Source organism: Panicum virgatum, chromosome 3K, assembly GCF_016808335.1.
Source record: "Panicum virgatum strain AP13 chromosome 3K, P.virgatum_v5, whole genome shotgun sequence".
NCBI lineage: Eukaryota > Viridiplantae > Streptophyta > Magnoliopsida > Poales > Poaceae > Panicum > Panicum virgatum.
In genome coordinates this window covers 13,629,216-13,657,150 of record NC_053138.1, presented here as the reverse complement: position 1 = coordinate 13,657,150, position 27,935 = coordinate 13,629,216, and the positions used below count along the sequence as shown (strand labels likewise).

Genomic DNA, 27,935 nt, shown 5'->3' with positions numbered 1-27,935 from the left:
AAAAATAAAATTGCCACATAAGCATATTCTGTTATAACTTATAAACATTATAAACATAAGTTGCCACGAACAAACAAAATTATCTATTATACGCATAAGTTGTCCCACATATAAGATACATGTTTTTGCAAATAAAATCGATCATACACTGATACACATGAGTTGATACAAAACCATAGTTGATATACACATAAGTTATTACTACAGTAATATTATATACACATAAATTGCTACAGAAAGAGTGCAAATCATCACATAAGTTGCTACTGGCGTAAGACATCGTTAACATATATACAAGTAGAGTCTAGTTTTGTTCGTCTCGTTGCGTAGAACACATTGGTAATCGGTTCTCGAAATGGAGGTAATATGAGGTAGATAAAATGTTTTTTAGAATAACTTCATACTATATTTTCTTTTCATAGGAGTGTACGTAGGCATGCAAAAGGCAACAATATCAGTACGCAGGTACGGGTGGAGTTATTGGGCTGTGGACGCAATACAGACTGTACAGGGTACATGGAATTTGACGGGCCGCTACGCATGACAGGCCGGAGGTGGGCCGCGCGCGCAGTCGCGCGGTCGTGCGGTTGTGTGACGGGTCGTATATTAGTTTTTTTTCTTTTTAAATTCTAGATCTGCCACTGCTGCTGCACGGGGTATGGTCGCCTCAGCGCCCTCTACCGGTGGGGAACGAGGTGATGGACGCATAGCTGTGACATGTTCCCGGTGGCAGCCAGTCTTCCAACCATACAGGAGAGCTGCTCTGCACCCGCTTCGCCACTTGAGACCGGAAGCAGACGCCAAAAGTAAAGATCACAGTGCTTACTGGCCCGCAGTCGCTTGGCTGGGCTGCAACCAGGGTTAAATAAACCGTCCGGTCCGGTAAAACCGGCACGGTCCGGTAGCGGTTTACCGAACCAGTTTGACCGAAAACCGGTGGAAATCGGTCAAATTCAAAATCAGATTCAAAATCGCATGTTCAACCGGTTCCTACCGGCTTACCGGACCGGTTTACCGGTCGGTTTGACTGGTAACTGGCCAAATTCAATTTTTTTTCTTTTTTGGTTTAAATTCAAATGCCCGCAAAGTATACTAAATAAATATTTGTATAACATATTTTAGTCTAAATGAACCCTCCAACTCTTTTTGTACTATTTTTACATTGTATTTGTATACTTTTGTATGCACGCTTTTTTTGTTTAACTTCAAAATTCTGCAAACTATACTAAATGAACGAATTTTTGAAAAATTTTGACACCATTAGATTCGTCGCACCTTGAAGTATTTTTAGAATTTTTTTGGAAATTTTTCATTTTTTTGAATTCAAATTTGAATTTTGAATTTGTGATACCGGCCCAAACCGGTCAAACCGGACCGGTTCCCACCGGTTTCGTAAACCATGGCGGCAACTGAGCGGCTAGGCTGTTCTGATAGTCGCAACGACCGCCATGGCCCATGCCACTTGCCGCGCCGCCGCCTGGCGTGAACTATGCGCGCCGAGCGGAAGGGCGCTGTGGGGTCACTCGTCTGACCTCCAGCAAATTTACACTAGTTCCATCCTCTCCAGATTTTATATTTTAACCTAAGATAGTCCAATAAATCGGCCCATATGTGGAACAAATTTTTTTGTTCCGAAACAAATTTTTAATTGTTCGGACAATACAAAAAATTTGTTTCAGAAAAAAATTATTTTGAAATAAAAGAATTATTATTGAGTCTTATGTGATGGTTTAACTACCCATGACCCGAGCGACTCGTGATATTTGCGGAGTGGAACAAGGGTCGGAGTCAGAGGATTCGGGCTCACGTGAGTAGGGAGTGAGCGGAGAGAGTGAGGCGCTAGGAGATTTGGACGTACAAGCACATTGCGCGAAAAAAGGTTGGGCATATTTTCTGGACTGGATATAGCATCCTTTGGAGTGTGTCATATATTTCTCTTCGGAAAGCTTCGCTCAGATCAACGAAGTGATCACATACAGTCAGATGTCATCACAACTCGTGTCACAATTTTCTCAGCCAGGTCGTTCTCGTTCTGCTTGCAAATAGAGTACGTGCTACACACAGTTTCCACTCAAACCTTCCTTCGTTTCTTATGGACACAAAAACACCATGCCTAATGGCTTCTTTATTAGGTGACTGCAAGCTCTCGGTTCCTCGGAAGCTCGAGTCATGTGCCAGCGCGTGGACATCTGGACAACCATCCTTCCTAGATAAGGGATGCTCCTGCACCCGGGCCTGAAGGAGCGTTAAGCCCGACCAAGTCCACTTCTGCACGTCTTTCTGCTGTCATCTGCCTTCGTGATAGATTTCGCGATCCTCTTTTCCTTGCCCGTGAACTTATCACAGTTTCAAGCTCTTTTTTTCGACCGTGCCACTTGAATCATGAAGGGAAAAAGCAAAAACTTCAGAGTTAGTATCGGGTCATGATAAAGGCAGATGTGAATGAAATGATATGGCGGCATATCTCAATAAAACGGTGCCAGAAGGTAACTTTAGACAGAATGTGTGCCGTGTGCGTTATGACAAACAAGAAAATGTGTGGCCGGACCCTGCTTTACCATAAATGAAGGGAATGGACTTACCCAAAACAACTGGCAAAGATAACTAATGGACTTACCCAAAAAACTGGCAAAGATAACTGGTAGGTAAAGACAGGGTCTAATCAGCTCATCAAGAAAAATATTTGGAAACATTTCTTTTTTCTGAAAAGGATTATTATGCTAATAAAGAGGACACCCAAAAGTCTTTTTGGGTAATATAGAAAGAAAATTCAGAATTGTGCTTATCAATTTCAAATCAAAAGAGAGAGAACTGTGAAACTAGAGAGCCTAAAGTCATAGTAACATGACATAAATATCTGGCAAAGGATGAAACGGGGGGTATGGTCATTACCTTGGTTAGTCTCTCCTTAAGCTTTGGTCTTGCAGATACTACCACTTGTGTCAGTTGAGCATCCGGTTTTTGTAGCACTATCTTCTCAGGGTTCAACTTCTTTGTCCCTGCAGCCTGTACTTTTCTTCTCCCTGCTGCTTGAAGCTTCTTGGCAGCTATTTTCGCCACTGCCTTTTTAAGATTTTTGATTGTATGTCCCCTCTCTTTGTTCCACAGGAACATAGATATCATCTCGGATTTAATCCTTTCATAGCTGTCCCAATCAAGCTTATCTTGGCTGTAGTCACCTCTCTTTGCTGCTTCTGCTATACTATCTGACCATATTTGTATAACCTTCTGCCTTGATCTGACAGAAAGTATTCGTCTCTCCCAGATCTTCCTTAACGCAGCACTTATTTTGTCTTTGCTCGCTTGTCTGAAATAAGAAAGAGCAGATAGTTTCAGAATTTGAAGAGCTATATGTGCATATACAGATCTACATAAGAAAAACATGTCCATACCTATGTTGTTGATGGTGACCCATTTTCTTCCTAACCTGGGTTTAGGAACAAAGTGGGGGAGGAATTAAATTTCCCCAGATAGTTCATAATTCAAGCCAAGTAGCTCTTGAACTGATGAAAGAATAGCTAGTGAAATTTTTCTTACATGACATCACCTTGGGATCTCTTAGAGCTTCAGTAGTCCTTTGACTGATGAGTTTCTTGTGCTCTACAGGAAAACAGCATATTCCTCAGTGAAAAGAAAATGATATGATACAGCATCGAGCTGCAAAACTACTGCCACAAAAGTTGTCAGTGAAAGGTTGGTCGTACCTTCACTCCATTTCTTGCCTTTTGTCCAGGGAACCTGTCCCTTGTTTGCAGCGCCAATCTTCCGTCTTCTCTCGATTTCCTTCTTCGACAAACCAGTGAAGTAAGTGTCACCTTGTAGATGGTGAAGTTGATGATCTTGCACCTGCTTCTCCACATCTCTCTTGTTCACGGAATAATGTGCCCTTGAAACTGAGTCCGGGTAAGAAGTATTATTGGACCATTGGTCATCCATTCCATTCACCAATTCTTCGCAAGCTAGCTCTTTCAGAGATGACTTGGGCAATATGAGCTCCCGATATTGAATCAATTGACTTGATTTTCGAAGTTCATTCTGTGATAAAGTTGGCTCCACCAATGCACAACACTTGCGACAAGATAATGTTTTTCTTGAAGAACTGCTAGCACCACACTCAAAGCTCATCAGAACATATGCCCTGCATACAAAATTTGAGTCCAGGAACCAGAGGTTAATTTGCAGTATACAGCATATTAACATAAAAGATTGTAGAAGTACTTTAGTGAACAATGCTCCTTGTTCTGCCCCCCTCTGTTCTGAGTGAAATAGTAACAGAACATCCGGTTGCACAACATTGAATTAATGCCGAGATAAGCTTTGTCACAGTTCAATGATTTAATAAGTCCTTGCACTTGCAATCAACGACAAAGCAGAATTTTAGAATTAATTCAAGCTATACTGGTATTCAGTGGTACCATTGCCGTCTATTTTACCATTGCCGTCTATTTTCAATTGCATTTCCGTTCTTGTAATTTCTGTATCTTTCCCCTCAAAATATTGTGCGTGTACAGTATTATGAAACATTAACACTTTGCAATAAAATCAGTACGTTATCATCACTAACACTTAGCAGCGTTTTATTCAGATAATTACTAACCTCATGCATCGTCTCGACCAGGTTCGATAAAACCACGAGCTCCTCAGTCCTGACTGCCCCCGCGGTCAGGATTCAATGTCTCCAAGGGAGCAGCGAGACGCCGAGACCCCCTCGAGCGGCGGTCAAGGAGACGCCACGCGCTCCCCCCACAGGCTACAGCCAGGGATTCGAGCTCTCCCCGTGCACTCCATCCCCCCCGCCCGCCTTTCCCGCCGTACCTTGCTAACCCTATTCCCCACCAGGTACCGTGCGCAGCTAATGCCGATCGATTCGAGCACAGCATTTTCCATGCAAACACTCTGAAGCCTAAAATACATTTGGCAGAAAAAATCCAACAGAATTGGCAGCCAAGGTGGGGCGTTACCTGGAATAGTGGACGGTGGCGTTGGCCATGGCTTCACGACCTCGCACCGTCGACGGCGACGAAGACCACGAGAGGACGAGCAGCCGGCAGCTAGCGGACTGGCCAGGTGGGGCGAATGACCTTATCTTGTGTTTCGTTCGGGTCGATTTGGACCTCACCGGCCTATGCGTTACGGCCCATTTCATCAGCCCACGTGTTCAGCGAATGAAGCAAAAATGGTAGTAGTAAATCACCAATAAAAAACAGATGTGCACCAGCCGGGAATCGAACCCGGGTCTGTACCGTGGCAGGGTACTATTCTACCACTAGACCACTGGTGCTTGTTACATTCAGTTTGTTTTTCATTATTAAATAATCTGTCTAGCCCCAACATCCTGACAAGAAATGATTACGATCATACGATCTTACTTAGTTGCACCTGGTACTTATACATCTACAAGAAATGATTACGGAGATGCACTTGTTGTTCGAGCCACCCTGACAAGATTAGTCAACACCTTTTTGGGGTGCATCTTGAGATCGTGAGTAACAGAGTATGTGACAACGGGCCTCCCTCCTCAGTTTCCCCCTTTTTCTCGATCCTTCCTCCTTTCACGTTTACTGTCACTGCACATCGTGGCCATCAAAGTCAGGTCATTGGGCGGCAGATTGGCAGCTCGCTGAATTGCTACCGGCTACCGTGATTAGAGGACAACCGCTGGATAGTGGCAGCAGCCACCAGGGACCAAAAAAATGGTGTGGGTGCTAGAGTCTCCAAAATCATCGGAGGAGGGGGAAAAATTGTGCTCCGAAGAGGAAATTATTCAAAGAGAGTACCGACATGATGACTTCTAGTCGCATACCTCTTATTGTTCTTTTTGTTCGTTGTCTAATTTTATTCAGAAATTACTCGTGCTTCAGAGCGAGCTAATACTTTTATTCGGAAAACTGCAAGTGTCATGACTGCAGGAACAGTGAACACCGCAGAATATGTGGGGGAACACTTCGAGCTGGCCCAGAAGAAAAAATCCCAACACTCCTGTTCACTGCTCCTGTTCACTGTTCAGGAGGCAAATCAATTGTTTTCCAAAGAAGCGCTGGTGCAGTGCCGACTACGAAAAAACACAACGATACCTACACATCTGGGTATCCATACAACATGTGGAAGTTAAACACATGGTCAGGTTCAGTTTTAGCATTAGTGACAATATTTCGAGTTCTCCAGATGACAATGGGGCGAGGGGCAGGTGCCTATCCATGGGTTGACCGCTCAGTCAGCACGTAGACACGTCCAAACAGGGCGTACCGTTCACTGTCTGCTTGTTTCATGTATGATGCATAACCAGCTGTTAATCCTGATAGTAGAGGTAATGTGTATGCTAATAGTTTTGTGTTTCCAAACAAAGCCAGGCAGTGAGAGTTCAACTTGAGCAAGCGGACCACGATGCTGAAAAAGCCCATGTTGATGATGTGCTTGGTTTAGCTTTTCATTTTTTTTGACGTGCTTAGTTTCATCAAGAATTTTTTGCGTTCAGAACTCTTCCCTATCTCATAATAATCTATGCGATATGAATGTTATTAGCATTGAGAAACAAGTAATGAAATTGGCGTACCGCCACATTGTTGGGCTTGGGATTTGTCAATGGAAAGACACAACATCTCACAAACAAAACAAATTGGCGACCGCCCGTGCTTGATTTGATGTCCACCACGGCCACGCCCGCGAGCACCCCAGCTTGGCGAGGCTGCCCGACGAGGAGGGCGGCCGCCGAAGCTCCCGCCTCGCGCGCTCCCGCCGCCGCTCGTGCTCCCCGTCTCCTCCGGCCGTAGAGCTCGCCAGCTCGGGGCAGTCGTATATCCGTAGTGGCTGGTGCGGGGGCGGTGGGGGTTGCCCACCGAGGCACCGAGCCGAGCCAAGGCAGCGCCACCAGAAGCGGGCGAGCCCGACGGCGCGCATTCCATGCTCCCGCAGCCGTCCCCCGTCGGCCGCCCGAGACCCCGCGGGCACGGATTGGGGTGCGCCAGCAGCCAGCCAGTCGGTACTCTGTTCTTTCTGTGTTCCTTACCTTGTCACATGTCACATATCATAAACATGTGCTAAATCAAACTGTTATCTAACCTCGTTGTGCAAAACAGGTGGATTTGTCAGAAAAAAACAAGAGCAGAGTGATACCACTTACATCAAACAAGAGCAGACTGATGCCACGTACATCAAACAAGAGCAGACTCATACGAGCGGCATCCAATCCAACAAGAGCAGACTGATACCAGTGTCATCAAACAAGAGCAGACTATACCAGTGTCATCAAACATGTGCAGACTAATACCAGTGGTATGACCAGTGAAGTAACTAAGATGGAAGCAAGCGCGGCCTGAGGATGATTCGAGTTCTTATCCAAGCAAAAGCCCAAGAATCTAGGTAAGTTTCAGCTCTATCACACTTCAGTACCATGCTTTGTCAAGAGAAATTTCAAATCCTTCTTTTTTCGTAACTTGTTTGAGAGAGAGCCTGACAATCTGCTCCATTCTGCACTTCATTACAGCCTTTGACGAAGCATGATACTTCACCACTCTGAGGGCAACGGTCACCTTCTGTCAATTTGCATCTGTAAACACTAACATCATCCGGTTTTAGTATTCCATGTAATTAAATCTCAAAGCACAGTGATAGTTTCTTCCTCCGGGGGGAATTTAGCTTTATACCATTATAACAATGTGCGCCTCCTGAGATAGCACTCTTGTTTTTGGTACTACGAAATTAGCACTGGAGAGTGAAAATTATTATATTTTTACCACTTTTGCTCACGTGGCTGCCAACACAGCACTCCAGCTCGGCTCCAAATCAGCGCTCGCTCGCTCGCGCACCTGACCCGGCCCTATTTTTGTCCGGCCCGCGTGCCCAGGCTCGACCCGGTTCCACTCTTTCTTCTCCTTCCCTCTCTGCTATGCACCTCCATGAGCTGCTACGGCGGGATGAAGGCGTCATCGCTGACGCTGAAGCCGGTGGCCTTCAGGACTGTCACCGCCAGCCACCACCACGCGTGCGCGGTTGACGACGAGGGAGGCTTCGCTTGCTCGGGCGGCGATGACGCTCCCAGGGTGCCGCCCGCCGAGCTGCCGGAGAGCCTGGGCACGCAGGCCGGACAAAAATAGGGGCCGGGTCAGGCGCGCGAGCGAGTGCTGACTTGGAGCCGAGCTGGAGTGACGTGCTGGCAGCCACGTGAGCGAAAGTGATAAAATTGTAATAATTTTCTCTCTCCGGTGCTAATTTTGTAGTGTCAAAAACAAGAGGGCTATCTCAATGGTATAACATTAAATTCCCCCTTCCTCCGTGACCTTTTAGACCTCAGCATCCACAACGATGGGATTGGTAAGCCTCAATGACTTCGGTGGACCTAGCACTTGATCAAACAGATCTACTTCAGAACATGTTAACATTGGTACAGACACAATTATCACCTAGGGTTTACTATCCATACTGCCTGGATACTTTGATTTGGTCTTAAATGTACTCGGACCAATAGTCCTGTCAAGATTTTCTATTTGTTATATTATATGTTCAGGAAGCTTTAGATGTCAGTGAAACTTCAACGGCATTCCCTTTTTATTATCATCAAGATCAGACAAGCACTAGATTACATATAGTCAATCCTTGCCAGTCATACGGCAAAGCATACCACTAAATTAGGACTATGACAACAAAAGCCACATGGAAGAGAACACTGGAGAGTAAGAGTATGAAGTATTACAAGCTATCAAACTGAGCCTCCCTCTGTTTTGTCAAACACTCTCAAATATGTGCTACTCCCTCCTTCCCCGTTTATAAGGCATACACGTATATCAAGATTCAAACCTTCTCATCTTTGACCAATAATTTGACTATTAAATTTTTATTTTTATAATGCAAATTTCATATGATTGGATTCATAATCAAATATAGTTTACAATGATTATAAGTTTATAATCAAAAGTGATATAATATATGATAAATAAATGGTCAAAGTGTTGTTTAGAAGACCGTGTCATGTTCCACCATGCCTTATAAACGGGGAAGGAGGGAGTATTACCAAAGCCATTGCGCTTCTTTTAGCGAGATCGGTTGAGGCCAAGTGTTGAGCTGAGCCACTTCCAGAAATCATCCATTTCTTCAGGGATGGTATAGTGGCCCAACCTGCATCATAAGAAATTAAATAATGGATCTCGCCAGAGGGGGGAAGTTTGGAATTCTCAGGTGTAGTGTTTGCGGAACTGTACCCATTGTAGGGCTTGAAACTCAGATATGCGAATCCTGAGGACCTCAGAATCTCAGCTGATCTTTCGCCATTCCTGTAGGTGACAACCTCATCCGCTGCAAGAACACAAAAGTTAGAACATGTTAGCCAGTAATATGTACTGAATTTTTGGGTATCAACATCATTGTTACCTCTTCCATGACAAAGCAGGATGGGCAAGGAGGCAGCTCTTCTTGCAGCAATGTGTGAGCTCTCCATCTTGCTCCTCAGGGTCCTAAAAGAAATACCAAGAACATTAGGATTCAGGAATAGCTGAAATATAGTAGCAAATTCCTGACAAAGATTATCTCTGCAATGCTAAACCTTGAGCAAGGGAGCCAGCCACTCAAACTGATGACTGCATTGAGTGTGATTGGATAGGGAATGCCGTTTGTGAATTTTCCATGAGCATAGCATGCTACGGAATGGAGGGCAATGGTGGCGCCCATGCTGAAACCACCAATCCCAAGCTTCACTGCACTCACGTGTTCTGAACATTAATGGAATGAAAAATAGAGAGCAATTGTTTCATCCAACTAAGTAAATCTGTGCATGTACTGATAAATATGTTTACTACTTATGGGCTCATGGTCTAGCAATCAGAAAAACAATATTATGAGGCCTAGCATTTTTCTTCTTCAATGATTAGATGATATTATGCTGGGATTAATACCATCAGATGGCTCAGATGACAGCAAGTTTGCAATGTGTGCAGCTGAAGCATCCAGTCCCTCAATGTCATCTCTGCCATCTATTGATGTGTCCTCAACATCAAACCCTGTTTCATTCCCGAAAATAGTGTTCAGACATTTTTCAGGCTTTAGAATTTAGAGAAACAGCTATGTAGAGCAGTTCTTTGATAAGTTCCATGAAAGAAACTCACATGCAGTGCAAGGGAATCCACCAAAAGCAGCGACAGGACGGGTTGCTGCTGTGGGACATATCCACTTGATCTACATGAACATAAACTTCAAGGTAAACAAACTTTGTTGCAGTGAGAACAGCTGCCATGCTCTACTGCTGAGCAAAATAAGCTACACTATTCTGATTTTTAGAACATGATTGCAAATGCTGATACTGTTGCATGATGGATCAGGAATAAGACAAGGTGTATGTGTATCCATATCTATTGATGTTTGCTTCAAGTACAAAGCATTGATGCTTACATTTGGCAGAGGAAGAGAATCCAGGAGCTGGGACCAGCTGAAAAAAAATGCAGAATGATTAAAAGAAGGAAAAGGAAATCAATCACTTCACTGTATCAGGAAAAGCATTGCAGCAGCAACTGGTAAAGATATTCCATTCCAGGTCATCTCAAATTTTGTAGATAGCGCCACACTATATAAGCTTCACGTGTTGTCTGAAAGTACCAGCAACACAATAGATGTGCGGAGTGGAGAAAAGAACATCCGGAACTAAAGGTTGACAGACAAAACACTAAGAGGAATAATTCAGTACTGAACCAAAAATTTTAAGAGCAAGTTGATGAGGTTGCCTCCATTTCTTAGATTATCTGGAGAGCTTAAACAATAAGTAAATAATAAAAGCGTTACATGCAAGGAGCCCAGAGGCTCATGTTTGCTTTTCCTTGTGATATCAGAAAATTAAGAGTAAGTGGGTAAAGAACATCTGAAGCTGAGTTGGACAAATATACAAACTTGGAAACGACTTTTAAAAATGTGTCGTACTAAACCAAAAGGCTTACTATCAGCTGATTTTTCTCCAACGCTCCCATTAGAAATTCTGGTAGTTGAGACACGACCAAGATACTGCAATCCAGTCCTTTGTCATAAACTGGAACTGTAAATTCGGATTCTTGCCTAGTACAAAATTTTAACCATGCAGTATGTGTGTACTATTAGCCCACTTTATATGTTATCAGCTCGCATCAATAAGTATTTGACATTCCTATTCATTCTCAGTGGAAAGTGAAAGCATTATCAGTGTCCTTCATAGCACAGAAGTTGGTTAGGTGTGCAATAGGTGCGAGAAAATTATGTACTTTGAGCAAAGCGGTACTAGGAATATATGCATGCATGGACAGACAAAAAGGACATTTGAATCATTTCTAGCAAAAGGATGCAAAGGAATAAGGTTTTGCATCGACACTGCAACAATCTAGTTCTTTCCTCTTTGCTTGATTGACAAGTGTAGTTTCTCGCATTCATATGTCAGTTGCACGAGAAAGCATGCATGAAGGATCGTCATCTGAGTAAGCAAAGTTTAAGAAAAACAGCAGTAGGTGTGAGCCTAGCAATAAGTTGGTACCTTGCTCCATTGTCACCTAGGCCATGGAGCCACACAATGGTGGCTAGGTGCCTTCCCTTTGGCCTCACCACATATGTCCTCCCGTAGTCGACTCTCCTACTGCTTCGTCCACCTGGAACGATTGATCATCCATGTAGCATGTGTTGGCATCAATGGTAGATCAGAGCATTAGGTAGGCTTATGGAGAAACAACCAGAAGTTTACCAGAAGAGCTGCTGCCGTAATAGCTCATTGTGTGTTCTACAATAGTTGCACTATGTGCTGAATACTGATGCTTCTGAGCTCTGGTACTCCTTGTAAGCTATGAAGGTTTAGAACTGTGAAATGCACATCCCCAGATGGCCTATATTTATAGCAAAAGTCTGTAGAGGGGAATATATGTTGAAAAATTCCTTGAATCTGCGGGTTTTCATACCTTGCTCACTGCAAGCTGTCATAGAGGAGAATCTGGAGGATAAAAAGATTAAAGGCTTTGGCTCTAGAGTGAAGAATCCCTGCACGCAGAGATATACAGTGAGTGTGGCAGTGGCACTTGGTCATTTCATGAAAATGCATTTGGCACACAGGTTACTTAGATGCATCTTTGGCAGTGGAGAAGGAACCTTATATATAAATGTTCTCTTCTCCCTTTTCTCTATTTTGCAGCCACCAAACATTTCTCTGCTGCATGGGTTATTAATGTGCACTGCCTTTGCACACAAATCCACGCAGTTCCTTATGTGACAATCTCAAAACAAATTTGAAAGGAATAAACACAAGTTAACTTATTTTCTAGTCATGAAGCTTTTCTTTTGACATCACTGCTACAGTTCTGTTAGATGAAACTGCAAAAGTTCTTTTCTGGAGACATTACCCGCCCACAGACCTACAGAAAATCATTTGGTGGCAGAATTTCACGTGGAAAACAATATTGAAAGAATTTTATAATGTAACTAGTAATTGATGTACCATCAGGATACAGTACAGAGCTAAAAAAGGGATGATTATATAGCAAGACATATCTATCATGTTTCAGTGCCGAATCAGCATGGATATGGGAACCAAATCAAGCTGAAATGCAAGTCCACTTGCAACATATACGTGGTTACACCTTTCATGATGGTACATGTACTAACAGAAGTACCCCACAATAAGAGCTTAACATGAATTTCTTTTAATACAATGAAAATAACTGTAAAATTATTCTCTCAAATTTACTCCAAGGTTTTGTAACAAAGATGTTATGCACACCTTCTGATTCTTTCTAACTCTCAATAGGTAAATATTGCAAAAAGTTAACTTTTTTCAGACGAGGAAAACTCTCAAACCTAATATCATTCTTCCGGCCAAACTTGATATTGTTTAAAGCAATTGGCACTGTGAAGAAATATTACTCAACTCAACAAGACATCCCTCTTGATGTATTTTCTGTTCTACTCTAGGTTTTTCTTGCGGGAAAGGTGTTAACCTTTGCAAATATTCCTGTCGCTTTAGGAAATGGAGAGCAGCTGATTCTTTCTTCACAATGCAAATTTGAGATGTGATTACAAAAGAAAAAGGATAACTGTAAACTGATATCTGTGAAAATTTTGGTTAACTTTTTTCCATGGAAAATTGATAACCCAGTAGAAAAAAAATGACGAAACAAAAATGGTCGGATCTTTGTTTTTTATGTGTGCCAGCCCCACTACATACAGTAGGAATCATGTTCCATGCCCCTTTTCATTTTCTAATGATTGAGATGGGCAATATGGGAGACAGCTCAAGCCAAAATACGTGAGCTATGTGTGATTTTTGTCCCTACAATAGCATCAGAGGTTTGAGTTTACATCGAGCTAGATGAAGCTACTTCATGAGACAGGTTCACCAGCCACCTGATCTAGCCTTTTTCACACTGGAAATTAAAGGCATCATTGTGTTATGCCCTAGTACTAGAAGCCTGCATATTCCTCCCTATGCATATTGTTCTCCTCCATGTTGCACATGTTCCTATGAAAAGTGATTTTATATAAAGTCAGAAAAAAAGGTCCTCAAAAAGGGAACATGGACAAAATATCAGATTTGTCGTTACTCAAAACCTAAAAGCATACATTTAGGGAAGATATGAAAATAGGAGTACTGTAAATCCTTTAAATGTTTTCTACTTCATGCTTAATATTGATTTACATATTAGCAGGCTTAACACAATTATGCACAACTTCCAGAGGGAATAATTGTGAGTGCAGTTTCTTTGCAAGCAAGTTTCTGATTGCATATGCAGTTAGGTACAGTTTCCATATTCAGCTCCCACTAAGGCCAGATCACTGAATAGATTTAAAAGGTAAAGAATACTCACTGTAAGAAGAAGTCGACATCAAGGCTCAACAGAAGTCAACTTCCAAAATGCAAGAGCTGAATGTGTGGCCGCTATTATCCGAGGAATTATGCCTTTGGAAGTAAATGGGGGAATTATGCATGCTCTTTATTGCATGGCTCGATCTCTCCAGAAATTCTGAAGTAACATCTTCTCCACTTACTATTTCGTACCATTATTTATTCATGTAATATTTGCACTTTTTTGTTATTAGTTTTCTTAATGCCCATGTTGTTCTTCCATTTTGTTTTCATTCTAGGACTTCTGAAAAGTTGTTTTTGGAAAAGACGAAGATAAGAAATGCAAAGTAATGTTATAGTCAGCATAGTGCAGAATTTATCCTGTGATCAATCTTAGATAAAAGCAAATGTGAAATAGCCAGATACATCCCTTAAATTTAGTCCAAAGGTCACTTTGGTCCCTGAAGTAACAAATAGTTCACCTATGTCCTTCAACTTTTCACAATGGATCAAAATGGTCCTTGGGGTGATGTGGCATGCCATATATTCATGCCATGTCAGTTTTAGTTGTCCTTCGATGATCGAGTCAATATGTTATAGTGTCTCATTTAATGCTTGCTCCATCCAATTATAAATAATACTTTATGTGGAGTTGATAGTTTACAAGAAACCTATATATGTTAATGAGTCACCACAAAATCTTATGTCTAATAATAAATAATACCTAGTACACAACCATTATAATAGGTATGGTGAATCAAAGGGGAAAAATCTACTACTTTATCATGCTGACTTACTTAAATCATGCCCTTGCTGACATGGCAAGAGCACATGGTATGCCAAGTCAACTTAGAGACCATTTTAATCCAAAATAGAAACTTGAGGGACTTTGGCCTGTTTGATAGTTTATGGACCAAAATTATCATTGGAGCAAAGTTCAAGGGGCTTTTTTGGCAATTATGCCTAAAAGAAACGAAGGATTTTCAGCTGGTGGTTTTGAGGTTGAGAGATGGACCATCATAATCTGTGGGTGATAGGAGGAAAATGCCGAAAGTTTCAGGCTAACAATTTATGGGCCCGGGAGATATACACTCAATGACTCAAAATATTGTAACCTTTGAGTCAACTATAACCCTTTTCTTTGCGATGCGAATCAACTATAAGTCTATATAAACTGACTCTCGTAGTAAAGCCTGAACAATTTTTTTTCAAAGAACCCTAAATTTTCAACAGTGTTAACTGATAACCATAGCATTGTATTCTCAGTTTCTCACCAGAAAAGGGAAAAAAACAAAACTATAGTAAAAATATTCAAACTGGTAGTAGGTGGAACGTGACAAATGAGTGATCATGTAGCTTCGTGGGTAGGTATGTGGATAGCACAACTTGGCAAGAGCAACAGTACTGCTTCTGGGTGCATTGCACCAGCAGAAGATAGAATAGAATAGAATATAATATTTATCATTGAGCAATTACTTCCTATTATGTTCTGTTCACAGGAACTATATGTGGTGCATATATCCATGAGTATGACAAGTTCAGCATCCAAATAAAAGAGGAACTCATGACATTTCCAACTTGAGCCTCTATTGTAAACTTAGTGATCTCAAATAACATTGTGATAACTGATGGCTCCATGTTGGGATGAAACAATGGTGCTCAGAGTGCAGCCCAAGCTGAAACAGAATACATCACATTTCACATCATTCAATCAATAAAGATGTGCTATGCAAGATGCTGAAGGAATGTCATGTGTTCCAGACACTCTGCTTTCCAGGCAGGAAATTCCAGCTATTTGCTGCGACTCAGAAAGGTTGAATCCGTATTGCGAAAACATACTAAAAGTCATTAAGGGTGGAGGAATCAAGACACTATCCTTTTTGATGTGGTCTAATGTCTACGCTACGTAGCTACTAGAGTGTAAAATGCCAATATATAGATGTCAAGGTCAAGCAGTGCAGACAAGAGCATCAAATAGTTGATATTTGCAAGAACCAAGAAATCACATTTCCTTCATTGTGGAGGTTACCCTGGCAAAGATTCTGTTTAGCTTCGATCAGAGAGATTAAATGGATGGGACGTGCGAGTCACTGTCTTTGGGGTTGCTGATATCGGACAATTGATTCGTAACGATACTAGAAAAACATTGGGCGCGGCGTTGCCGCGCCAGCTTGGCCTGGTCTCAGTGCTAGGCTTCCCAAACTGTGCGGGGTCTGAGGAAGGGTTGTAATAGTGCCAAGTCTTACCCGTACAAATGTGTAGAGGCTGGGGCTCGAACCCGGGACCTTCCGGTTACGGACGGTAGGCTCTACCGCTGCACCAGGCCCGCGCTTCCAATCAAATGGAAATACTGTTTTCCAATCAAATTCAAGACCCACTTGCACTAAATTTCCATTCTCACACAACTTGCAATAATGGGTAAAAGAGAGAAACAACATATTGAAGTATGTCAGCTTGGCCTGGTCCAGTAGAGGACTGGACAAGCAAAAAATGGAAGACCTCTCGCCTCCCCTCTCCTCTCCCGGCGCTCCTCGCCCCACCAGCCCCACGCCGGCGCCCACTCCGGGTCCGGCGGCCACCTCAATCCTTTCCCCCTCCCCGGCGCTGGGAGCCTCCTCCACCACCCCCAATCGCTCCTCTCTCGGTTCTCCCTGCGCCACCGTCGGTCGCTCCAAGGCCCAGCGGTGGAATGACGCCTCACCTTCCTCCAGCCAATCTGGGGATGCGAGGCCGTCCTTCAGGGATGTCCTGCTCGCCGGAGCTAGCCGGGCTGGGCGTGGGACGACATCTTCTCCTGGCAGCCGTGGCGTCTTCCCGGCGGTGGTCGCGCCGGTCCCTGCCGCGTCCTCTGCCTCTGGTGAGGCTCGTCATCCCGTCACCAACCTGGTCGCTCATGGGATGGTGGCCTCGCAGGCTTCTGTCTCGACCGTCCCATCGGCGTCGCTTCTACCCGTGGTCTCGGGCGGCGCCCGGCCGATGTCTCGTCCCTCGGCCAGGCCGCATGGTGCTTGTTCGGGGCTTTGGCATCGCTCCGGTGGGAAGATTTTCCCACCGCCGGCGGCGGGGCGGCTGAGATTCATCAAGCAACGCTGGGCCTCCAAACCTGACTCTGAAGGCTGGCGCAAGTGCCATTTCAGCAGAGGCCTTGGGCACCGTCAGCAACCTGCTCGTCCACGCCGGCGAGTACCTACGGACCTCCACGGCAAATGTTTCAATTGTTTCTCCACCGCCCACTTGGTTGTCCAGTGCCGGCAGCGTCCAAGGTGTTTTCGCTGTCGGGCACTTGGTCATCGCTCGTACTCTTGCCCAGGGCCTAATTTGATTCCCCAGCGCCGGTTGGTTTGGAGGCCGACCGCTCCATCTACGACTACTGGCTGCACTGCCCCCTCGCAACGGTCTGCTCCGGCGAGCGCGGGGCAGGTTGCGGCCAGCACCGCCCCTTCGCAACGGTCTACTCCGGCGAGCGCGGGGAGGGTTGCGGCCAGCACTGCTCCTTCGCAACGGCCTTCTCCGGCGATCTTGGAGCTGGGCGTGCTGTGTTCTCCGACCGACCACGTCGTAGCGATGACGTCGGATCGGTCGGCGGTGCAGGAGGCAAACCAGGGCGGCGGCCGACGCCGGCGGAGGCGGCCGCGGTTCAGACGTCGTGCCGATGCTGGGCAGTCAGAGTCCACTGCGCCACCTGATGCTCCCCCTTTGGGCACTGAAGAAACGATGGAGGATCTTGCGGCCCCAACCCTGGATGAGCAGACGGATAAGCCCTGCATCATCAACTGGAGCAGCCGCATTGCTCGTGCGGAAGAGGATTTGGTGCATGCTGTGATCGTAACAGTCATTGGTGCCTCGCCTTTGGCACCTGCTCATGCGGTTGCTGACATTCTGGCGGCCAAGTTGAACGTCGAGGCAAGCTCGCTAGTTCTACGACGTGCTTCTCCCTCCAGCTATTTGCTCATGCTCCCCGATGTGAGCTTGGTGAATCGTCTGGTCAGCCAGCAGCAACCACTACGCTCGCCAGAATTCAGCCTTTGTGCAAAAAATGGAGCCGGCTAGCCAGAGCCACTGGGAAGGCCCTGCCTTGTAAGTTGGACATCGAGATCAGCGGCATTCCCGCTCATGTTTGGGAGACCTCCACAGTAGAGCAACTGTTAAACCCTCACGCTTGGATTGATCATGTGCATGGGATCACGTCTGAATTAAGTGACTTGTCTTTTTTTCGGTGCTCTGCTTGGTGCTTGGACTCAAGCAAAATTCCTCCGTCCAAGGAACTCTGGGTTGCTGAACCCCCAAATGCCATTGTTGAAGACCCCCCGGTGAAAAGGTTCCTGGCTTATCCTATCAACTTCAAGACTTCCATAATTTCTCCCTCTGGAGGTGCTGCTTCAAGGCCACCGCCTTCTTCTTCCCACGATGATGACAGTGGGGATGATAGTGATGAAGGTCCCTCCACTCGGCAGCGCCGTCGATTCACGGCCTCTGCGCCGCCGCGGTTTGGTCGGCAGAGGGCCATTGGCGGCGGGTTACGTCCCTCCGGTGGCAGGGACGGTTCCGCTGGCCCAGCGCATGGAGAGCAGCATGTTTCCGGGTCCTCTCAATTAGAGGAGTTAATGGTGACTCCGGACTCCCAAGCTACTATCTTGGACGGTGTGAGACGGCCGGGAATTGAAGCGAGCGCCATTAATGATTTGCAATTGCAGTTGGAGGCCCTTGAAGATCGTGTGCAATGGGTTTTTCACGAGGATCCCGCAGAAGACGAAGGGATGGCGGCGGCTGTTATGAGAGACAATTTTTCCAAGACCTGTATTTCAAATTCGGATGGGGCTGCGCCTGGGCCATCTTCGTCTGAACCTTCTGGGGTCTTTTTTGGGCCGATCGTGGATTCCTGTGCTTCAAACCTGGCAACCGAAATGGCTAATTTGGGCCTTGGAAAGGCTACGGTGCTTCCGGCCTCTCCCGGCCCAGCCACTGTTGAGGCAACGGTGAACCCGGCCTCCTCTGGCCCGGTCGCTGGGGAGGTTACGGCGCTTCCGGCCTCTCCCAGCCCTCTCGCCTTGGAGGCGACGACCGCGACAGGAACTCCCCCTCGCACTCCGCCGGCGACTGTGCTACCGCCGCAGCCACCCCGCCTTCATTCCACCCCGACGCGGTTCTACTCCAGGCGCCGGCTTCGTCAGGCTCGTCACCAGGAGGAGACCCTCGTCGAGGATGGAGAGGTTCCTACCATGGCGACCTGCCGGCCTGCCCCTGCCCCTCCCGTCGACCAGCCAGATACGACCGGGGTGGGCAGGGATGCGGCTGGGGCAAGCCAGGATGTGGATGCCGCTGGAGCTGCTCCATCCCAGGACCTGTCTTTCCCTCGCACCCCACCAGCAGCAGCTCGGGTCGCCTTCCTCGATAAACTCTGTCGCCGTGCTGATGGCCTGTTGCCGGTGCCTGCCATTCCAAAGCGCCGACGCAAGTCGCATTGGGCTGGAGAGACTCCACGCCGCAGCCGCCGTCTCGCTGGTGCCGCTATGGAATTCCAACTGGGTGAACTAGAGGCAAGAGCTAGAAAAAAGGTCATGAGGGCCCTGGACATCATTGGTGAGAATGAAGAAAGCTCAAGATGAATATGCTAGACTTTTTGGCCATCGCCCATCTGCTTCGCATATACAGGCCATGACAGCCTTGTTTAATTGGTCTTTGCCGGAGGACTTGGGGCTTAGCGCAGAAGGGGATTTGCTAGCTTAATGGGTGCCTCCTTCGGTCGTTTCTCAACATTTGTCTTATGGATCCTGAAAAAATTCTGATATGGAATGTGAGGGGGCTTAATTCTGCAGCTAGACAGGATTCGTTGCGTACCATAGTTGATGCCTCACGGGCAGACATTTTGTGTATCCAAGAAACCAAAATCTCGGCAATGTCAAATAGAGTTTTGCTCTCTGCTCTTGGCTCAGATTTCTCTGAATTCTCTGCTGTTCCTGCTGTTGGTGCTAGTGGGGGGATCCTTGTGGCCTGGAGGAGACACATCAGAGTCTCCGACAATCCAAGAATTGATAATCACAGTATAACCATCCAGGTCTCTCAGTCTAATGGACAAAATTGGTGGCTAACTTGTGTTTATGGCCCTCAAGGTAATGATGCTAAGATCCAATTTTTGCAAGAGCTACGTGATATTCGTGCGGCTTGCCCAGGTCCTTGGATGATCGCTGGTGATTTTAACCTTATCTATAAGGATGAAGACAAGAACAACGCTAATCTGAATAGAGCAATGATGGGGCGCTTTCGGAAATTAATTAATGATCTCGCATTGAAAGAGTTACCGTTACATGGCCGTAAGTTCACATGGTCAAATCAGCAGGAATCTCCTACGCTTGTGCGTTTGGACAGAGTGCTGTGTTCAGTGGATTGGGAAGATATTTTTCCCAACTGTCTGCTACAAAGTGCAGCCTCAGACGATTCTGATCACTGCCCCTTGCTGCTCGGATTTCATGACAATCAGCGAGGTCGACGTTGATTCCATTTCGAGTCCTTCTGGCCCAAACTTGAAGGCTTCCATGAAGCTGTTGCCTCTGCCTGGACATCTGTCCCCGCTGGTGCATGCCCCTTCATCACTCTCGAGAAGAAGTATAATGCAGTTACCAAGAGCCTGCAAAGCTGGAGCAGCAAAACTGTAGGTCAATTATCTATGTAGCTTGCGCTTGCTAGAGAAATTCTACATCAGTTTGAGATTGCTCAGGACAGCCGCCAACTCTCTGAGGAGGAGATCTGGTTCAAAAACAAGCTGAAAAAGCACAGTCTAGCTCTTGCCTCCCTCAAGCGCACTATGGCACAACTGCGGTCACGAATCAGTTGGCTTAAAGATGGCGATGCTAACACACAACTTTTTCATCTTCATGCCCGGCATAGAAAAAGAAAGAATTTTATTGCAAAGCTGATTTCTGGAGATCAAATTTGTACCAGCCAACAAGAGAAAACCGCAATTATTGATGAGTTTTATGCTAACCTGTTGGGAAGTTGCGCAGCTAGAGAACATTCTATCAATTTGGATGAATTGGGAATTCCCGTACATGAACTTCCTGATCTTGATCTTCCTTTTACTGAAGAGGAGGTATGGAGTACCATTAAGCAAATGCCTTCGGATAAGGCACCTGGCCCTGATGGATATACAGGCCGGTTTTATAAAACTTGTTGGCCCATTATAAAGGAGGATATCATGGCAGCCATTTCTGCAGTTTGGAGCAGAAAGATGGTTAATTTTGGGATTCTAAATTCAGCATATATTACTCTTCTCCCCAAGAAGGAAGATGCAGATCAGCCCAAAGATTTCAGACCTATAAGTTTGGTGCACAGCTTTGCCAAACTAATTACAAAACTGCTATCTAATCGCCTTGCTCCAAAGCTTCAGGATATGGTCTCACCCATCCAGAGCGCTTTCATCAAGGGACGCTTCATTCAGGATAATTTTATGCTAGTGCAACAAACTGCTAGATTTCTCCATCAACAGAAAGAACCTCGCATCCTGTTGAAGCTTGATATCTCTAAGGCTTTTGATTCAGTGTCTTGGCCATTTCTCCTTGAGAACTTGCGGCATTTGGGGTTTGGACAGATCTGGAGGGACATAATCAGTGGGCTTCTCTACACCTCAACCACTCAAGTGCTGATGAATGGTGTCCCTGGTGATCTTATCTCTCATCGTCGTGGGCTGCGACAGGGTGACCCCCTCTCTCCGATGATGTTTATTTTGGTCATGGATGTGCTGGGGCACATGTTCTCGAAGGCTGCTGATGAAGGATTGTTGCTGCCCCTATCCAGGAGGGCATTCAAGCATCGTGTCTCCATGTATGCAGATGACGTGGTGCTTTTCCTCCGCCCTACAGCTGATGACATCGAGGTTACCATGGACATTCTCAGTTTATTTGGGGAGGCAACGGGACTGAAGACTAATCTGCAGAAGAGTAATGTACTGCCCATCAGATGTGAGGATACTGATATTGCGAATGTTCAGACTCTACTGCCTTGTGCCCTTGCTGATTTTCCCTGCAAATACCTTGGTTTGCCCCTTTCCCTTAAGCGTCTAACCAAGAATCAAGTGCAGCCTTACATTGACAGAATTGCAGATCAGCTTCAAGGATGGAAGGCAAATCTAATGACTAAAGCTGGTAGGATGGTACAGGTGCAATTCGTTCTTACTGGAATGCTCATCTACCTCTTTATGGCTGTTGAGTTTCCAGCTTGGGCTATCAAAGCAATTGATAAAATTCGACGAGGTTTCCTTTGGAGAGGTCGCAAAAATGCACTTGGGGGTCACTGCCTAATTGCTTGGCTCAAAGTTTGCAGGCCCAAAGAGCTTGGTGGACTCGGAATTTCCGACCTTAAGACCCTTGGATGGTCATTAAGGATGCGTTGGGTATGGCTGCAAAAAACAGAGCCGAACCGTCCATGGGCAGATTTCAATATCCATGTTCCAGATCAGATCAAAGCTTTCTTCGCAGCAGCCGTTTATTCTGAGGTGGGTGATGGTGCTACTACCCTTTTTTGGACAGATCGGTGGCTCCGTGGTCAGAGTATTGCTGACTTGGCACCACGTCTCTTGGAGATCATTCCAGTATGGAGACGCAGGAAGCGAACTGTGCAGCAGGCCCTTGTCAACCATGCTTGGGTTTCTGATATTCTAGGGGGCCTTCCTGTTGGAGTGCTTATTGACTATCTTCGGCTGTGGGATATCTTAGCCAACATTCAGCTGCAGCCCGGCATTGAGGACAAACACATCTGGCGCTTTTCATCTAGCGGCCAGTATTCTGCTAAGACAGCTTATGAGGGTTTCTTCTTGGGATCAACTATTTTCAGTTCTTGGGAAAAAATATGGAAGACTTGGGCTCCTGGTAAATGCTCTTTCTTCATGTGGCTTGTTGCCCATGAACAATGCTGGACTGCTGATCGCCTTGAGCGCCGTGCCCTACCTCATCCTGAAAGCTGTCCTATGTGTGATCAGGCACCAGAGTCGATTAACCATCTCCTTGTGGGCTGCGCCTTTGCAAGGGAATTCTGGTTTCATTTCTTTTCACAAGTTGGCCTGCGAACCTTCTCCCCCCAGTTTTCTGATACATCATTCTTTGATTGGTGGGAAAGGGCCAGTAATGATATAAGTGGTTTGCTGTTACAAGGGTTCAACTCTCTTACAATTCTTGGGGCCTGGACAATATGGACTCAGCGAAACAGATGTGTTTTTGATGGAGCCTCTCCTGATGTGGCACGGGCTCTTACCCTGGCCAGCGAGGAGAGGAAGCTGTGGTCGATGTCAGGGGCTCGAGGAATTTCATTCTTAATAGCCCCTACATCCGTAGATTAGAAAGAAAGTTTTTAGGTCGTCCTTTCCTGTCACGGGCGATTCTGTTTCTTTGGAATCCTGGGGTTTAGTGGTTGTGTGTGTGAGTGGGTGCTAAGTTGCGTGTGGTGGTGTGTGTCTGGTTGAGCTGAGTGTGTTTCTCTTGTATTTTTTTTTGGGAATTTTTCCCTCTCTTCTTCTTAATATAATGAAGCGCAGTTCTCCTGCGTCTTTCGAGAAAAAGCAGAGGACTGGACAATGCATGTATATATTCTTTCTATGATGGAAATACTGTTTTCCAATCAAATTCAAGGCCCACTTGCACTATATTTCCATTCTCATACAACTTGCAATAATGGGTAAAATAGAGAAACAACATATTGAAGTATGTCTTGCACAATAATCAAGATTATAGATCAACTAAACTTCAAAGACTCTACAATCACAGAAATCAGGTATTGTATACTCTGGACTTCACCTGAGAGAATAAAGTAATATACTCATATGGGTCCAGCAATTAAGATAAAAGTTCAGGTTTTGAAGTTAAATTTAAGAATATCTTTGAAGACTATACTTTTTTTTCCTCATTACACATGGTACTGTACCATAAAATTGTCTGTGTGTAAACAGATGCTTTTTTAAATGTACTCCTATGTTTGATAGTGTTGAATTGACCACATGAGTCATTTTGTCACTCCTCTGATTGCAGGTTACTTTGTGTGTAACCTGCACAAAGTTTTGTCCCTTTAGGCAGTGTAAAAGTAAGGCATCACTCTTTGCTATCAATCTGGTTGGCAAAATCGACGACAAGCTAATATTATGTGTCATGAATCTCACTTTCAGTGAACTTTAGTAGTAGCAACTTGTGTCTAGAATCACAGTGATGGGCAGATGAACGTGGATGTGGTAGGAAAAAAATTAATGTTTCTTCCTTTATCGCAATCACCTGTACCGAACTCCTTACCAGGCGCTGGACCTTGGTGTCACATTCCTGTGTTGAATTCACGAAATTATGTAATATAAGCCTCAGTCTTCGAAGATGCTCATAGAGGTAGGGTCTGCGTATATGTTCATAGGAGCTGTTCAGTCTTCGAACATGCTCAAAGGGGTAGCCTATTCCTTCAACAAACTCAAAAAGTTCGGTTACACCAAGGTGATACAGCTAATAAACTAATCATGTACGTTTTAGAAAAGTCTAACACAAATCATTCCTTTTTGAAAAGTTCCATTCCTTTTAAGTAAATTTATGAATTGTGGTGCTCGGGGTTGTATGAGGTGCTGAAATAGCCTGTACAATATTTCTATATGTTAAAGCCCCGACGGGCGGCGAGCGACCAGACAGGCCACGTAGACCGGAAAAAGTCGGCCGTCCGATCCGATGGCTACGGATGAAAAAGAATCTTGCTATTTCAGAGTACTAAATAAAATCTATTTACAAAATTTTTTACATGGATGAGTTGTAAATCACGAGATGTATGTTAAAGCCCCGACGGGCGGCAAGCGACCAGACAGGCCACGTAGACCGGAAAAATTCGGCCGTCCAATCGCGATCCGATGGCTACGGATGAAAGAGAATCTTGCTATTTCAGAGTACTAAATAAAATCTATTTACAAAAATTTTTACATGGATGAGTTGTAAATCACGAGATGAATCTAATAAGTATACTTAATTCATGATTAACTCATAATTAGTGAACAATTACTGTAGTATCACTGTATGGCTACGGATGAAAGAGAATCTTACTATTTCGAAGTACTAAATAAAATCTATTTACAAAACCTTTTACACGGATGGGTTGTAAATCACGAGACGAATCTAATGAGCATACTTAATTCATGATTAACTCATAATTAGTGGACGGTTACTGTAGAATCACTGCCTAGCTACAGATGAAAGGGAATCTTGCTATTTCGGAGTACTAAATAAAATATATTTATAAAACCTTTTGCACGGATGTGTTGTAAATCACGAGACGAATCTAATGAGCATACTTAATTCATGATTAACTCATAATTAGTGAACGGTTACTGTAGTATCACCGTTGCAAATCATAGATTAAGTAGGCTCATTAGATTCGTCTCGCGATTTACAACCTATTTGTGTAAAAAGTTTTATAAATAGATTTTATTTAGTATTCCATGCATGTGCTCAAATATTCGATGTGAAGTTTTTGGGATAAATTTTTTGAATCTAATCACGGCCCTAATTTCTATATGTCAATGCCCCGAAGGTCGGCGCAAGGGTAGACTGGCCACATCAGTAAAAAAGATTCCCACCATTCGATCCTAAATTGACAGTGCATGTGACTGGCCGTGCCATCGTTATCTTTGAGGCCTTGAGACACGAATGGTCCACGCGTCAGCTCTCCATTCGGTCACTGCAAAATATCTGAATCTAGAACTCTCGACCGGTAATTTTGGTGGCCTCCGAATGGGTGTGTGCTCTACTGCAACGACGGCAGTGAAGCTAGGCCGGAGAGCCACGCGGCGCATTTGGGCGGGCCACCGGGCACGCCCTTGACGGGTGCGGCGAGTTCATGCCGTCACCAGCGGGCGACCTGGCCTCGCTCCGGTACGCCGCGGTGCCGCAAGTCGGGCGTGATAGCCACGCATTGCATAGTGAGGAGATGCCCGAGGACCGCTCCCGGCCGCCTTCGACGGCGAGATTGAGACGTCGGATTTTAGCTACTATTTTTTTTGCCTTTTTTGCTTTAAAAAATAAATATCCTATTTCTATCTATGTATATCCATTTGTCTATACATCTACTACAAACCTCTATATAAACTTATATTGCCAAACGGAAACAAGTAAATAAATTACGCGCGCCAAGGCGCGCGCCAAGGCACTCGTGAAGAAGTTAAGGACAGCCTGTGAGATATGATATAGGAAATTGATCGCACCAAGGTTTAGCCATATTGGAGAAAGGTTTATCCTGAAAGCTAGCTTGAATCGCTTTAATTTGTACTAAACTAACATAACAATGCTGGAAATTTCTTAATAGCTTCAGCAAACTTAATAACTTTTTGAAAGAAAACCAACAAATGAGCTACGGTTAGCATACGCCAATTATCTAGTGGTCTCACTTGTTGCACCCGTATGGAATTTGGAAGGTAGATTTGATGTTATAACTGGAGCATAAGAACCTGCAGCAATATTATTGCATTCATCGTTAAACAAGTACACCGGGGCATTTCATCGAATAACTGAAATGCATAGCAATTCGTTGGGGGAGGCAAACAATGGTAGAGGAGGGGACTGCAGCAATGGAGTGAGCATGGAAGGGACCTGGACCTGGAACGCGAGGCCTTAGTGTCGATGCGTCGGTGCATGTCCACCATCCACATTGCTGCTTGAGCTTGCCTCCTGTCGTGCGCATGGGAAGTCCTCTCTAACAGCAGCAGGCGTTAAGGAGGACGCCGAGTTGCCGCCAACCCGGCTCCCGGGCTGCGATGTCGCCGGGCAGAACCAGCCGTAATGCGTTCCACCATGCGTGGCTGCCGGCTGTCCGCTGTGTCGAAGGCAGCTGGGAGCACCCTCACGACGAGCTCTGGTGGGCCGCGTCTGCAAATTGACGGAGGTGGTGAACCTGCAACATAGCGACGATGGGGAGACAATGTGCATGGCCAGGAGGAGAAGGGCTGCGGGTCAGGGGAGCAGTTGGAGAGAATCACAGCCGGCGCCGCCGCTGATCTGCTGCTTTGCGCGCCTGTCGCATCTCCTCTTCCTTCTTCGCGGCGTCGCACTCCGCTGCTTGGCTAGAAAAGGAAGGAGGCAGCGGACGGGAACAGGGAGGGAGGAGCCGAGGAGGGCCGGGAAGGTTCTGGAATCTGGACCCAAACCGCTGTCCACGCCGACAGACGACACGATTAAACCAGACCGGAGATCGGACGACCGAGATTCGCCGGCAACGTGGCCTTACGTGCGCTCGTTTTGGGCGGAAGAGCAGGGTCAAGTTTCGTCTTTTAAAGATTGTTCATTTTGAAATTTAAGAAAAAGATTAGAAACAAAAGTCAATGCATTCGAAAAAGTTTAAGAAAAAACTCGAGACAACTTCTCACCGTTGAGGCCTTTCGTCGAGCAAGTAGTGCGCACTATTTCTAGCCTCGTAGACTAGCCCTCGTCGCTTACCACGATGGCCGTGTGCCCCAATGTGTTTGCGATGGAGACTGAGCGTGGCGGCCTACGGTCAGGAGCCATCCTCAGCAAGTAAAGGCCTATGTGAGCGACCTCTCTTCGGGTGGTTTTGAGGCGGAGCAAGTAGCAGCCACAGCCAGTGGCCCTGCGGGCAAGAGCGGAGGGACTCCGCGAGCGGCGCCGTCGCCTGCACCTTCCTAGGTACTCCATAATATTTGTATTATTGTGCGTAGCTCAATCATTCAGCTTGTATCTTATACCAGTTTCAATTTCAATAGGAGTTTCATAAACATTAAATACATATCATCTTAGCAATTTTGATAACTGTCTTAGAGCCTACTGCGGTCTAGCCCCCTACCCTTTACGTATTTGTTTTGTTTTTTTTTCATTGTTTTGTCCATGTGTTCACTCTTTCTTTCTTTTCTTTTTCAGGACTTCATGTTTACTCTTTTAGCAGCTGCGCGATAATTACTCTTTATCTTATCCCCGTACAAACTTTTGTTACCCTTTGCTTTCTCTGCACTAACAAGAAGCAACATCAACGAATCATTTGATCTGTACTCCATCCATCCAAAAAAAATAGTATGTCAAAGTTCCCTCCTACCCAGAGGCGGAGCTAGTGGTGGGTCCCCCTCCATTTTTTTAGGAGAAAGGAGGAAGAGAGAAGAAGAAGAAAATCAGCCCTTCTTAATTCAATTCTAGATCCGCCACTGCTCCTACCAGTA

The 27,935-nt window shown here is 45.3% G+C and overlaps 2 protein-coding genes, 1 long non-coding RNA gene and 1 other non-coding gene across 11 annotated transcripts; 1 reads left to right on the top strand and 3 right to left on the bottom strand.

The window, feature by feature from the left end:
- Positions 1 to 1,905: 1,905 nt before the first annotated feature.
- Positions 1,906 to 5,113, bottom strand: LOC120700497. Its single transcript, XM_039984764.1, has 6 exons — positions 4,962 to 5,113; positions 3,705 to 4,138; positions 3,548 to 3,600; positions 3,393 to 3,427; positions 2,893 to 3,307; positions 1,906 to 2,374 (listed from the first exon to the last, which is right to left on the bottom strand). The coding sequence occupies exons 1-6, from the start codon at positions 4,988 to 4,990 to the stop codon at positions 2,207 to 2,209; spliced, it is 1,134 nt and encodes a 377-aa protein (XP_039840698.1). The 5' UTR covers positions 4,991 to 5,113; the 3' UTR covers positions 1,906 to 2,206.
- A 97-nt stretch (positions 5,114 to 5,210) lies between these two features.
- On the bottom strand, positions 5,211 to 5,281 carry TRNAG-GCC. The gene has a single exon. It is a non-coding gene; the product is annotated as a tRNA-Gly (tRNA).
- Positions 5,282 to 7,010: 1,729 nt separating this feature from the next.
- On the top strand, positions 7,011 to 7,672 carry LOC120700496. Its single transcript, XR_005685924.1, has 2 exons — positions 7,011 to 7,359; positions 7,484 to 7,672. It is a non-coding gene; the product is annotated as an uncharacterized LOC120700496 (long non-coding RNA).
- An 842-nt stretch (positions 7,673 to 8,514) lies between these two features.
- LOC120700494 (acyl-protein thioesterase 1 homolog 1-like) lies at positions 8,515 to 27,399 on the bottom strand. 8 transcript variants are annotated; one of them, XM_039984761.1, is made up of 12 exons: positions 26,368 to 27,399; positions 11,895 to 11,973; positions 11,684 to 11,796; positions 11,480 to 11,591; positions 10,378 to 10,414; positions 10,095 to 10,164; positions 9,885 to 9,989; positions 9,536 to 9,701; positions 9,364 to 9,446; positions 9,195 to 9,288; positions 9,004 to 9,111; positions 8,515 to 8,744 (listed from the first exon to the last, which is right to left on the bottom strand). In XM_039984761.1, exons 3-11 carry the CDS (start codon positions 11,709 to 11,711, stop codon positions 9,027 to 9,029), a joined length of 780 nt encoding a protein of 259 aa, XP_039840695.1. In that variant the 5' UTR covers positions 11,712 to 11,796; positions 11,895 to 11,973; positions 26,368 to 27,399; the 3' UTR covers positions 8,515 to 8,744; positions 9,004 to 9,026. The 8 variants fall into 8 exon arrangements, with proteins under 8 accessions (XP_039840695.1, XP_039840696.1, XP_039840693.1 ...); XM_039984762.1 differs by having other exon boundaries at positions 11,684 to 11,780; XM_039984759.1 differs by lacking the exon at positions 26,368 to 27,399 and adding an exon at positions 12,082 to 16,248 and having other exon boundaries at positions 11,684 to 11,822.
- Positions 27,400 to 27,935: the final 536 nt, after the last annotated feature.